This window comes from Falco naumanni, chromosome 6 (assembly GCF_017639655.2).
Source record: "Falco naumanni isolate bFalNau1 chromosome 6, bFalNau1.pat, whole genome shotgun sequence".
NCBI classification, from domain to species: domain Eukaryota; kingdom Metazoa; phylum Chordata; class Aves; order Falconiformes; family Falconidae; genus Falco; species Falco naumanni.
The window spans coordinates 37373613-37387866 of NC_054059.1; the positions used below are offsets into that span (position 1 = coordinate 37373613).

Sequence of the window (14254 nt, forward strand, 5' to 3'; positions counted from 1 at the left end):
TTTTGCAATGGGAGAATGATAGGTTAATTGTATTTAAAAAGCTGGTAAATAAAATGTCTAAGTTATGCTGGAAACAAGTTATGCTTGAATAATGATAATTATAAACACACCCAGCATCAAGGGGAAGTGACGGGAGGGAAACACCTAGCCTGGTTCATACTCCCCTCCTTTAAATCTGCCTGCAAGACTGAAATTCAATTACCTGCGGAATCTAAAAGATAGGTAGTTAGTTCAAACCTGTTCTCTATGTACATTCAGCAAAAGTGGCAAAGGTACCTCTAGAGTGGGCTTCACTCTGCCTTTTCTGAACATGTTTAGGAAGAGTGAATTCATTTTAGGAATTTACTATTCCTCTTTGTTCCCTTCAGAGGTTAAACCAGGGTTAGAACTGTGTGCATGGAGCCTCTATTTGGAATATTTTAAAAAACCCAAGGAATTATTTGAGAAAATAGTACAATTTAGTTCATATATTGGAAGAATTGTAGCTAGAAGTTGTTTTATGAGCTGTATAAAATTGACTTGCCTCTATATCTTGTCCGTGAGTATATAAAATATATTTCTGAGGAGTTTAAAATGTTGTGCTAAAAAAAATATGTCCCAGTAAATGTTTTTTGCTTTAGCAGAGGAAAGTATTTTAAAGATTTTTTCCATATGACCTCCCTTCAGATTCCATGATGCTGAGGTAGTCCTTACTCCCACTGCTTTGGTTTGATTTTGTTCTTTGCTTTCCACACTGAGTACTTCCTTGTGCCTGTGCAAAAGTCCATGTGTAATCTGGGGATGTATGAAACCTAAGAATCCTTGTTCTGGCAGACTTTCAAATTAGGGACTAAACTGAAATGAAATTTTCAAAATTCCACTAAAAGGAATGGTCTCAGAGGAAAAATATTTTGGGTCAATAAGAGTATTTAATTTTAATTTTGCTTTTTGAAACTTTTTTATATTTTGTTATCACATGCAATGTAACAACCCACAAAAAAGTCTGTTCTGGTTTAGACTGAAAAATCAAAACACGTGGTTTAAAAGTAAGAATGTTGATACTAGTTTGTTCAAAAAAAGTCAGTGTAACAATTCTATTTTTTTTTCCAAAAAATATAAAATGCTGCTGAATTTGGCCTGATGTTGCAACACATTCTGATTTTTTAAAAAAAAATACATGTGCCAGTGGTACACTTGTTGCAATATCTGAGTACACATCTGATTTAAAATGCCTGTTGCTCTTCTAGTGAGATATGGAACACATTTCACATACCTTGTACAAAAGCACAAAATTAGACAGTGAGCCAGGCTGTCCAGATGCCATCCCATTACTGCCAAGACCTTCAGTGTAGGTAAAGCTTGCTCATTGACAAAATATAAGATTGATGTTTTGATTTTTGGTCTCTGTCAAAGGTGAACACGAAGACTTACCACTTCACAGTATGATCTATTGAGTTGTGATTTATATTCTGAAATCTTCTATTTCTTCCTACTAGGACAATTGCCCTCTTCTGTTCAACCCTCGTCAGTTTGATTATGACAAGGATGAAGTTGGTGACCGCTGTGATAATTGCCCCTACGTACACAACCCTGCCCAGATTGACACAGATAATAATGGGGAGGGTGACTCATGTGCTGTGGATATTGATGGAGATGGTATGCTTTCAGTTTTGAGATTTAACTGCTGTTCCACAAGTACACTTCACTTTGTGTCCAGTTAGATGGGTTACCTGCATTTTTGTACGTGGAATAAAATTGGGTCTAGCCGCTCAAAAATGCAGGAGAAGAAAGAGAAGACTGGAGTTCATCTGCCCTGTGTAGTATAGTTGACCATAAAGTCCCTAAATGACTACAATGGATATTATTGAAGAATAAATCACAGCAAGCCTTTTTATCAGTGTAACCTTTAAAAAATTTCTTTCCTTTGTCTGTGTTCCAAAGTGATCAGGGTCTAAGTTGACTTTTTTTTTCTTTTTAGGGAGGGAAAAGAACATCAGAACATCTGTGCAGTTAAGACAGTATCTGTAGGAAATTAATTTGCTTTTCTATGAATGCAATGCGAAGCCCACAGTAATCCAAATACACGTTTTCATGTGTCTTAAAATATTATTAAAGATGTTTATTTCATCTACTAGTAAATGCCTGTATGACACAGATTTGATCAGAATTAAGGATGGGGAAAAACACTTAAATGTCTTTTCTGAAAGCATATCCCTGCAGTATTTCAAAACTGTGAGAATCCAGAAGTACTAGAAATTGAAGTCTAGTTCTGGGTAACATTTTAAACTGTTGGATGCTTATCTGACTTGAACTTCTGAACATCTTGAAGTCCTCTCATCCTGCTGATCATCATGTTCTTAGTATTACTCATAGTAGTTCTGCATTTGAAGAAAAATGTAATTGTATGTTATTGGCTGAAAGATTATGCGGATATCTAGGGGCCCTATAGTGTAGGAAAGGGTCCTTGTGTCCTTTCCAGACAGATATGCCAACATTCTTGATTTTGTTTCTTTTCAACATATTATAATTCTGAAGGAGATTGTTGGTTATGTAATAAATTTTCCTGAGGAGATAAGTGTCTTGTGAAAATTTGGCAGGCTGTAAAAAAAATGATGTTCTGGTAAAATTAAATTATTTATTGCTGAGGCAGCTGAATATTAATACAGTTTTTCCTATAGAAAACTCTTCAGAAATTCCAACACAATATAGCTGTGCATTCTATGCCATTTCTTAGAGTGTGGGGAAAAAAATCCAAACAAAATTATCTCAAAACACCCCACCCCTTTATCGGTTACTCTGTGAAAAAGAGCTAAATTCTTAAGGCATAATCAGCCCTTACTATAGCAAAATTCCTTAGGAAAGTACATATGGAAGACTTTAAGTGGAATTGATACCATGATTTTTCTTTCTACTATTATTCTTTTCACTATTTCATGTTGTAGCAATCGGAAAGCCTATGAACCCCTTAAAAGCCTTACTTCCTTACTGGTGAATCCTACAGTCTATGGCTGGCTGTGCTGGATGCTGTATCATTCTGATTTCTGCAATCTTTTGGTGTGTTTTTTTTTTTCCTTCACAGACATTTTTAATGAAAGAGATAATTGTCCTTACGTCTATAACACAGACCAGAGCGACACAGATGGTGATGGCGTTGGTGATCAGTGTGATAATTGTCCATTGATGCATAATCCAGACCAGGTAAATGTTAGTTTCCTTAATGGCAACATCAGAACAAGGGCAGAGACAAGAACATGGGAATTGCTATCAGTTCCTCTTTACTGTAGAGCGGAAAAATTTAGATGTGTGTTACTCATTTTCACATCTCGGGCATTGGATCTATCAAATGACAGGAAAGTAAAGTGACTTCAAGGCTTTGTTGAACTCTTTTCTTCCCCCATGGCAAGTGAGTACAGCCTCAGGGCTGCATTTGATATGCCTGAGCATGTGCAGGGAAGCAGCATCAAGTATACAGAAGCAATCAGAAAATGTGCTACCCAGATTGACACTTCCCTGTGATCTCTAGAACGAGAGCAATGAAGGTTGTGGCCAAAGACCTGCCCTGGAAATGTCTTGGGGACCAGATCTTATGCACTGATAGCAGAAAAAATAGCCATACTAGTTTGAAGTTTTGTTCCTGCTTGAAGCATCATTGTCATCATGCTATCACTTGTCTCCAGAGAAGTCCTTGAAACGCTGAGAAGTAAAGTACCAGGCTATCTGTACTTTTGTGTCTAGTAACAATAATAAATATGCTTTTTCAATTTTTTTGTGTAGACTGATGCAGATAATGACCTTGTTGGTGACCAGTGTGACAACAATGAGGACATAGATGAAGATGGCCACCAGAACAACCAGGATAACTGCCCTTACATCCCTAATGCTAACCAGGCGGACCACGATAAAGATGGTAAAGGAGATGCCTGTGATCCTGATGATGACAATGATGGTGTCCCAGATGACAGGGACAATTGTCGCCTCAGATACAACCCTGAGCAGGAGGACTCTGATGGTAAGAACAATGTCACGTGAATTTAATTTAGCTCTTAGTATCCAATTCTGATCTTGGAGTATTAATATCTGATGAAGAGAAAGACCAGATCAAACTGAGCTGGTTTTGACAGTTGAGGCACCATGGACTTCAATGGAACTGAACTAGCTAGTTTGGTCCAGGGTTAGAGCATTAGGAAGCCCCTTTGATAGGGTCTCAAACACACACATACTTATTTGTAGATCAACTTTAACACATTTTAAAAGGAAAAATCAGATTTTTTTTACACTTCTGATTTTCACTTTTAATTTAAACATTAAAAACCTGAATATTTCAGATACCTTGAATTTCATATGTCTTAAAAAAATGAAAAATTGAGCTTTCGAAACAAGTTCTCTTTTGAAAACTAAAATGTAAAAAAAGAATAGCTTATTGCTCTGCTATTTCTTCAGGTTTTAAAAATCTAAAATTTTTGTTAATTTTAAACTATTTCTGTAAAAATTATTTCAGACCACTTTTTCTCAAATTTGCTATATAGGTAGCATTAGATACGTCTTGATGTCACAGTTTTAAAAATGGATACATAATTGCTCTTTTCTCCAGTTCTGTGGTAAAATGTTGCTTGTCATTCTCAAACAGTCCTTCTCTATGCTTGTAAGTATTTCAATAATGAATTAGTGATAGTTTCACAACTGCAACTGCACTTTAAAAGACATTTACAACCCTTTGAAAACCACCGTAATATCTCTATAAGTAACGGCTCTTGCAGTAAATTCAGAACAGAACTTGTTCACCTGCGTTATGCAACTTGCTGGAGTCATTCCATAGTTAGGCTGGTGAAATTGAAAGCAGAATTTTGCACCTGAACAATGTATTTTTATGTACATTTAGAAACATAAAGTCTTGAGCCCTGACTGATTTCCTGGTAAGACAGTGGCTGACACTAGGAAGTTTCTGGTTGCTAGTCAATAGTAGTTCTTAAATTTCTTAACTCTTCCATCCAATTATATATTTGGAGTATCTTTGTACTTGCCAGTCTCTGGAATAGCCCCTTAATTTCAGAATTATTCCAGAATAAGGCAAACCGGGATAGTTTGTTATAGTCGTTTGTCACCTGGATCTTGCAGGGGACACTCAATTTATGTACAGAGTAAGGATTCACAAAAAGCGTAAATTTAAACAGTTTAACCAGCTCATCACTGTCATTAGTGACAGGTCCAACAGAAATCTTGGAAAAGCCATAAATAAAGCCAAAAGATGCTCCCATGCTCTTGAAGATGAGAGCTATAGCATATAAGGATGAGGCCCTGGAGAGAGCTGTTGGATGTGGCTGGGTAAACAAACGCTTTGTAACTTTCCTTGACAGGGAATCAATGTTGTCAGCACCAGCTCAGTACCAAATGAATGGCCAGCAGGACTTTCAGTGAATAATTAGATTCTCCTGTGACTCAAGAATTAGCTCTTTCATATTGGCAAAGGGAATAAAATTGGAAATTCATTCTCTTTTCTCCAATAAATACTAAGACAAACAGGTGCAGGAACACACAGCTGGTCAGGATTTGGATTTTTCTGTGGCTGATTGCCAGGGTGGAAAATGGGACTATTTTACCACATATCTGAACTGCAGAAGGTCTTTCAGATATTAGATGCTTCAGCTTTCTCTAACTTTTTTTTTTTTTGGCTGCTGCCTAAAACTTATTCTGCTTTCTCTCTGAAAGCTTCATACTTGGATAATGCTACACTGGTTACGCATAGTAATGTAGCTTTCCATTTGCCTGTGAAGCATCTAGTAGTAGGTCAATATTGAATCAGCTGGATCAGTGCTATTTCCCATGGTGTTAATTCCCATGGTGTTAGAGCAGTCACAAACACTTAGGGGAAAAAAAAAAAAAAAAGAAAAAAAAGCAGATGCTCATACATAAGGATAGAAACAAATAAGTTGGCAATTCTGATTTTACATTGGTTCCCACTGTAACATCCAGTAGTTTCTGTTGTAAAAGTTGGAGCCATTTCCAAATATGTTTCTATACTTGTCTAGCCACATTTTTCTACTTTATTTTCAAGTGTTTGTGCTGCTGTGTGCCACTGAATAACAGTGGCATTGGCAATGAGATATCTTTTCTAGATGCCTCCTTTCACCACCAGCTATTCAAGGCAAGTCACATCTCCTGGTTTCCACCAATATTATGGGTAAAAAAAAAAAGGAAATAATTTTTGACTTTTTAAAAAGTATTGGGTATAGTAAAAGTGTTGAGCAGAAGCACAACTGTAGCTGACATGTGTGGATATATTTTTAGGTTCTCTAGAAAACTTTTTGCAATCATATAACAGGACCTAATATTTCCATTCCTTCAAGACTAGTCCTGTTGGATACAGTGCTGCTTTCTTTTTTCATATGTTTTTCTGAAGCTTTACATTTTATATAAGACAAATTGTTCTACCCACAAGTGAAAGTCTGATTATGTATATTTATATATGTGTATATATACAAGTGACATATATGTATATTTTATTGCAATACTGTCCCTACATTCTTTTGATGCAGAGGTGAGACACTGCAATCTGAAACACCTTAGATGCATTGTTGCTGAAGTAGTCTTGAGACAGAGATAAGTCTGGAAAAAGGGTTTAATATCTTCAATAGTATAGAAGGATTTAGTAATGTGCAGGAAGATTAAGGTTTTAATGCTATTGTTGGAACTCATTTGCACTGCACATATTAAAATGTGGTGTTGCATCCACATCTGGGACAAATCAAACTGAAGATGTGTAATACAAGCATTAGTGAATTACATTGACATAGCGGACTTCCAACTTTTCCCACCCTGATTCCAAAGCAACGTATAGACTGGGTCCAGATTGATTACTGTCATAAACAACTGATAGGACAGTTTTATTAACAACAGTTTTGGCCTTGATCTAAGTTCTTCCAGTCATTACCAGCAACATTTCAAGTGCAATTTCAGACAATGAAGCTTTCTTTGGAGTCGTTTGGAGTGTTCTTTTAAGAAACAAGAGAATAACATACTCATATGTATCATGAATTTCTTCCATCAGTGGGAGAGCCATTAGGAAGGCTGGATAAATTGCTAATGATCGCATTTGTTTATTCACATTGCTTATAGGTGATGGCAGAGGTGATATTTGCAAAGATGACTTTGACAATGACAATGTCCCGGATATTTATGATGTATGCCCTGAAAACAATGCCATCAGTGAAACTGATTTCAGAAAGTTCCAGATGGTCCCACTGGACCCCAAGGGAACAGCTCAGATTGATCCCAACTGGGTTATTCGCCACCAAGGCAAGGAGCTAGTGCAGACTGCCAACTCTGATCCTGGAATAGCTGTAGGTGAGTATTAGATGACAGCTATCATCTTTGGAAAAGTAACCAGTGATCTGGTGATAAGGAAGGGAAAAAAAACCCAAACAACTAGATAAACGCCTTTTTGGTATTGCAAGCTTTGGACTGACACATGGGGACAGTATATATGCCTAAATTAAAAACAGCTCAATGCTGTTTGCTTTTGACCATTCATCTCATCACCAACTGTAACACACATAAAATACCCACTTGAAGAACTTGGTGTAAGTATAGTGCCTGCTGTCTTCAACGCCCCCTGTAAACAACATGTTTCTCTCCACAAGGCTCCATGTGATAGGTAGGCTAGTGTAATTACCTCCTGTCCTACAGGTAAGAAAACTGAAAAATACAGTTTATGACTCCTGGCAAAACTCAGGATAGAGCTGGGACTCGTAGGTGTGGGTGGCCAGACCCAGCATTGTAACTCAGTGGTTTATTTCTTTCATCCTCTCCCAGGCTACGATGAGTTCAGCTCCGTTGACTTTAGTGGGACGTTCTATGTTAACACAGACCGCGATGATGACTATGCTGGCTTTGTGTTTGGCTACCAGTCCAGCAGTCGATTTTATGTTCTGATGTGGAAGCAGGTCACTCAGACCTACTGGGAGGACAAGCCCACCAGGGCTTATGGCTATTCTGGTGTGTCACTCAAAGTAGTGAATTCAACAACTGGTACTGGTGAACACTTGAGGAATGCTCTCTGGCATACAGGAAACACCCCTGGGCAGGTGAGCTATTTAAAACTTCTGGCCAATGATGCATGACTAATATTTTAAAAAGGGAGGTGTTTCAAAAAGAATTTCCTTTCATAGCTCAATTTTTTTGCAGACGTTTACCAGCTTTTCTTCTATATTACTAGTGTCCATAATAACATTTGCATTTGTGTTTCAAAGAAAACATTACATGTATAAAAAACTATGAATGGAAAAAGTTATATGTATAAAAGGGAAGATGTGGTGTGGTCCAAATAAAAAGGAGCGAGAGGTCTCAGTTATCCACAAATCCTTTGTGACCTCTGTATTGGCACTTGCTGCTTTGGCATTCCAGCTTGTTTGAATTATACGTGGTTTAGAATTCAGTAACCAGTAACAGCCAAAGAGAAAAGAAATGAAAACAGAGAGAAAAACTGCTGCTGTTCCAAGTAGGGCCCAGCTGTGGAAGAAACTTGTACCTTTTGGAAATTGTTAGTGGGGCATGCATGTGGATTGGAATTTAGCTCTTTGCAGGAAAAGGACTTTGAGCACAAGAGATTAAGGAGCAGGCCACAGACAGTAACATCTGTGCAAGCTGCAGTCCTGCTCCTTTGGTGGAGTTACTTGTAGAGATAGGAACAGTAACACCAATTCTGGCAGGGTGGGTGTGTATGTGCAAACAGAGGCAGGACCTCCTAAGGGAAGTCAGGCTCAGTGCTGTAATGGTCTTCAGTGACTCCAGCTATGAAACTGCGTGTGAGTAACTGATCAATAATTTGAGACAGAAATTTTCATTACTGTCACCCTGTAAAATAGGTCTGCTGATCATACCATCAAACATTAAACACTGTTTTCAGTTTCATGCTGTGCAGCAAATAAGCTTTAGCTGCATGTACAGTTACTACAATGGACAAAAAGTTACTGGAGCACAGTCTGTTTCTAATAAGGCATTTGTATTCCTACTATAGGTGCGTACTTTGTGGCATGATCCCAAGAACATTGGCTGGAAAGATTATACTGCTTACCGGTGGCATTTGATTCATAGGCCTAAAACAGGATTAATAAAGTAAGAAATGTTTCTGCACCTCTGTCTTTTCTAGTAGCAAAACTTCTGTCTCTGTTGATTTAAGAGCTATGTTCTCAGTTTCTTTGTTAGTTCTAATAACGATAATACGTGTGACAGTTTATTCCAATGTTTTGGGGACATTCTGTTATCTTTAGAATAAGTTGTTTTCCTTGTCAGATGTATTTAATTTAAACTGGATAGTTCAATATTTACATCAGCTAAATTTTCTTAAATTAAAAAAAAGAAATAATCTCTCTCAATAGCCCTTCAGGCTAAAGGGACCAAAAATTCCTGAGCATAGCTCAAAGCAAGATTAGAATGTGAGATTCCTCCCCAGCTGGTAGAATTTGAATGAATGAAATTAATTAGAAACATCAGAATTGCCACAGGGAAGTAAGCCAATGGCCTGTCTACTTCAGCATCCTGTGTATGCCGTAGTGGCTTATAGGAGAAGTAGCCATGAGCACATCTGTAATGCACACAAGAAGGAACTATGGCATATGACTTTCCTTACAGCCCAGCTGTTTATCTGATGTTCCAAAGAATGAGCATTAACTGTCCCTGTCAATTTTATCCTCTACTGACTACTGTAACTGTAAAAGATGTTTTTCATGGGGCAGAGTCTGACCTTACCTCTTAAGGCCCTATTTGTGCTTATGAGTAGGGAGGTTTCATTTGGCTGTGAAAGACAAGGGGTAGACACATTTGGATAGACTGAGTTACTAAATTATCCATTTCTTGGAAAGAAAAGTTTCTTTATGCATCAAAGTATTTCAGTGCAAAGCATTGACTGATACACGTTATAAGGAAACTTGAGTTTTTCATTCATGTTGCTGTTACCTGTATTGCAGAATCTACTTAGTTTCAGACAAAGCATGTTTCAACTGATATCCCATTGATCCACGGCATGAAATTCCTTATTAATTAGGGTGGGTTTATAGCAAATAAATACATGAAATCAATTATTTCACCAACAGAGTCATGAAACCTTTTTATTTGTACAGAAATAACAATTTAGTATTAACGTGACTAGAGCTGCATAATGTTTTTTGGTGGGATGAATAATTTATCAAACACTTCCCATATGTTTTGTTTCTTGAAATTTTGAGAATTATGTTAAATGGGGTTACATGAACATGAAAACCTGTCATTATTTTTGCTGTTCTTTTTACCATCCATTAAGTACTATTTTCAGGGAGCAGTTTCATACTTGTCTTTTGGTACCTTTCAGAAAATAAACCACTTCAAGGTCAAGCAAGTACTGGAGATGCATTTCTGCTGAAGTAGAAATTGGTCCGTAACCCTTGAGTTGTAGGAAGTTCACATCCTCATGTGAAGCCATCCTGCTTTATATAACTAATGTATTGTCAATTGAAGCAAGACCATAATCCCTTCCTCCAGAGAATTCTCTGATTAACAGACTAGAATAATTTCTCATTTGGTCCAAAAGCTATTTTAAGAGACTGAAATCCTAAGAACCTTGACTATCTCAAGGTCTCCCATGAGAAGTGGAGAATCCAAGTTCAAGGAACTGCAGTCTATCTGATAGAGAAGAAAAATTAAGAGGTGCCTGTAGAGGTCTTTTGGCTCCAGGGTTGATGCCTGAAACACTACCAAAAAATCCCAACAAAACCAATCAAAGAAAGAAAATATCCCAAGTTCTTCTCCTTTTCCAATTTATTATTAGTCTAGTTGTTTGTGTCCAAATCCTTCCAGCTTTCATTAAGCTCTTAAAATGCCTGAAATTGAGATTCAGCTTGTCTCAAATTAATGTTTTGTTTGACTCTGAAGGGATGGTTCTTACAATTTTTTATGTTGGCCCTTGCACCTCAAGATAAATAAATCAGCTGTTCACACAGCTGTAGCGATGACTTTGCTAAGTGATGTGGTGAGGTATTGTGCTAACCTCTGAGTTCACAGGGACAGGGGCTTATCAATGAATGCTAGTACATGACATAGTTCATTCCAGGAGACATGACTGTTCTAAATAAAGAATTGGGAAATCTTTTGCAGATGGTGTGCATAAAATTACTTATGGAACAGCTCCACTGCTTCTGATTAATGTGTTATGGCTACCAGCCAGGTGGGCGTGAGATAGAGATAAGTGATCCTTACAGTGAAGCTGGGTTTTCTGGTGCCTTGTTAAAATTAATTCTGTTTCAGTTCTTGGGAACTGTTACCGTTACCAACACAGATAACACTGTGTTATCCTCCTTGTCTAATTTAAATTATGTTCTTCTTTACAGAGTTTTAGTGTATGAAGGGAAACAAGTCATGGTGGATTCTGGACCAATCTACGATACAACCTTTGCTGGTGGACGATTAGGTCTTTTTGTCTTTTCTCAAGAGATGGTCTATTTCTCTGACCTCAAATATGAATGCAGAGGTTAGTTGCAGAAAATGTCTGGAAAGTGCTAAACCCTTTGCACGAAATATGGAAAAGAAAGTAATCCTCTAGTTGCTAAAAGCAATCTGTGATATCATAGCATGGTGTAGACCTTGATTTGTTGAAATACCATGAATGCCCTTTGCCCCTATAGTAATCTCAATTTGAATAATAAACTCCAGATGTTTAATACTACCCACATGGAAAAAATGAGATAGAAATCTGAGTGACATACACGCTTGGAATTCTCTCTGTATATCCACTTTCCTTTGTAAGCTATTTCAGTGTGTCCTGCGGGCAGAGAGCTGCTTCCGGATCACTCCTCTTTCAAGAGACATGAAGGAGAAAGCAGATATTTTTAATAAGCACGTCTGTCTTTAGTGCCTTGTCCAAAATGTTTTGAAATACAGAAAATGCTTTCCCGGATTTTATTATATATGACTTTTTATATATGCTTAGATATATAGGTGCACATACATGTATGTGTGGGTCTCTGCCTATATAGGCAGATATCTATTTTTATGTAAATGTCCTCACATTTGTAGGAAAATGCAGAACAGGAAACATTGTGCTGCATCCCTATGCTGTACCATGATGGAGCTCTGTTCTTGTGTGATTGGCTTCCTAACCAAATAAACCAACCACAGTTAATATCTTTTTTCCGATTTCTTTCAGATGCTTGAGCAATGGTTGCTGCATTACCAGCAAAGTACTGTAAATGCTGTGCAACCTAGACACCTCAGTACATCCTGGTACTCCCAGTTTCTATTTTTGTGTACCTCTTGTCTTCTGTCCTCGTGCTCCACTCACCAGGTACCTCCCTGCTGCCAGGAGTGCCTCAGCCATCCCTCCACCCAAGTGCCTTCTCACAGCCAGGACTAAGGAAACCTGAACGTGAGCGTCCGACCCACCACTGAAGCAAAAGCAGATTGATACATTAGAACACTTTTGTAGAGTGAAAACGTAGCAAAACATGTTTGTTTGTTTATTTGACTTTTTTTAAGAATGACGTTTACATATAAAAATGTAATTACTTAATGTATTTATATATATATGGAGAAAAAGAGGGGGGTGATGATTATCAGTCAGTGTCTTTAAGTGAGGAAACATGTGTTTGAATAACTTTTTAGGTGTATGGTTGACACTTCCTTGCTCTGGTCCAGACTGGACTTTAGTAACAAAAAGCCTTCGGGTCTCGTTTTAGGAAAGTAATGGAGTACCACACCAACAGTGTCTATAATAACAATGCAAATGCCTTTGGATAATAAAGTAAAGATCAATTATGAACATTTATTGATCTACAAAGATGTTCTTTGGCTGATGAGGATGCTCTTAATAACACCTCTTAAAATTACAGTTGGTAGAAATGTCAAACTTGCAACCTAAAGCGTTGTCTGGTAGAGGCTTAATTCAGGCCAGACCGAACTGAACCAGAAACTTCCATGTGAGAGGGAAGAGTGATTAATTTAAACGTCCAAAGCTATCACTATTGTCAAAAAGTTATTTCCAGTTCTGTTTCCATCATATTTTGCGTTCCCTTGTAATAAAGAATACACCATGACCATGTGGAGCACAAGAACCTGAACCACTTTCCCACCTCTGCTGCAAAAAGCACTTTGACATCTTGAATCCTGATGTGGGTTTTTGAAAAGGTGGCAAGGCCACTATTACTTAATTTGGTAACATATGAATTTAAGGTTCCATTTATAAATATTTTGTTAGTATTTATTATGATTATCACACCAAGCTACCTTCTCTGATAATTTATTTTAAAGCATGTCGTATAATGCATCAGTAATACATTCAAAAATAGTGATATTTTAAAGCTATTTTTAAAAGCGTATTGCAGTATGTAGATATTGTCAAAGCATGGTATACACGTAAGTATAGTTTCATGGGTTATATTCATGTATGCTTTAAAGTTAAATGAACAATAATAAGGAATTTATAAATGGAACCTTAATATATATCCAGTTACCATAATTTTAATATTTTGTAGTTACCTATGTCTGCTGTGTATAGAACTTCTTAAATAATGCTGACGGGATACCAGTGTTTATTCTAAACAGATACAACAGTTACTCAGATATACAGTAGTATAAACATGTTTAACATTTTTTGTTTTGTTTTAAGTTGTATGAGCTTTGTTCACAAAAAGAACACATGCTAATGTAATTTTATTCATAGATGGGTTAACTAATGGAATAATACCGTACCTCTGCCGCTTTATAGGGCACAGTGAGCTAAATATTGAATCAACTTTCTCTCCCTTGAAATAGATTTTGTTGCTATACTCATTAGAAAGGAATCCACAGTTGCGGGCTTTATTGCACATTTTATAGTGTTCATATTATCAAATCTTTTTTTTGTTTTTATTTCAATTTTGGTTTGTTGCTGGTTTATGTTTGGTTGTTGGGGTTTTTTTCTTTTCTTTTCAATCCTGTTTATGAGGTTTCTAAATGTTTCAGTTTCCTACTTTTGGTGTTTCAAGTTGTATCCCCAAGTCCCAAGCAGAAGGGAGGGTGACTTCATTAAATGTAATGATTGTATTGGCTGTGTAGGGTTTTTTGTTTTGTCAGAAAGAGACATCAGTTCGGGGATGTAGATGTTAATATTTGGACTGTATCATAATTTTCCTATTCTATGTAAATTATTTATGATGTTTTTTAAATTTCTTTTTCTTTTTTTTTTTCCTTGCAAGTGTGTGTGAGAGAGTAAGATCAATGAAATTTAATTTTGTTTTGCCAAAGATTGTAAATAATTATTTATTTGTTTACA

At 36.9% G+C, this 14254-nt stretch overlaps 1 protein-coding gene across 2 annotated transcripts in view; it reads left to right on the plus strand.

Annotated features, from left to right (window-relative positions):
• THBS2 (thrombospondin 2) overlaps nt 1-14025 on the plus strand; it is a 34377-nt gene extending 20352 nt beyond the window's left edge. For both annotated transcript variants that reach the window (XM_040599235.1, XM_040599234.1), the window contains exons 15-22: nt 1476-1635; nt 3059-3177; nt 3754-3988; nt 7093-7320; nt 7789-8060; nt 8993-9090; nt 11337-11476; nt 12152-14025. In XM_040599235.1, the coding sequence (XP_040455169.1) occupies nt 1476-1635; nt 3059-3177; nt 3754-3988; nt 7093-7320; nt 7789-8060; nt 8993-9090; nt 11337-11476; nt 12152-12159 (1260 nt within the window). In that variant the 3' untranslated portion in view covers nt 12160-14025. The remainder of the gene's footprint in view (nt 1-1475; nt 1636-3058; nt 3178-3753; nt 3989-7092; nt 7321-7788; nt 8061-8992; nt 9091-11336; nt 11477-12151) is intronic.
• The last annotated feature ends 229 nt before the right edge of the window (nt 14026-14254 follow it).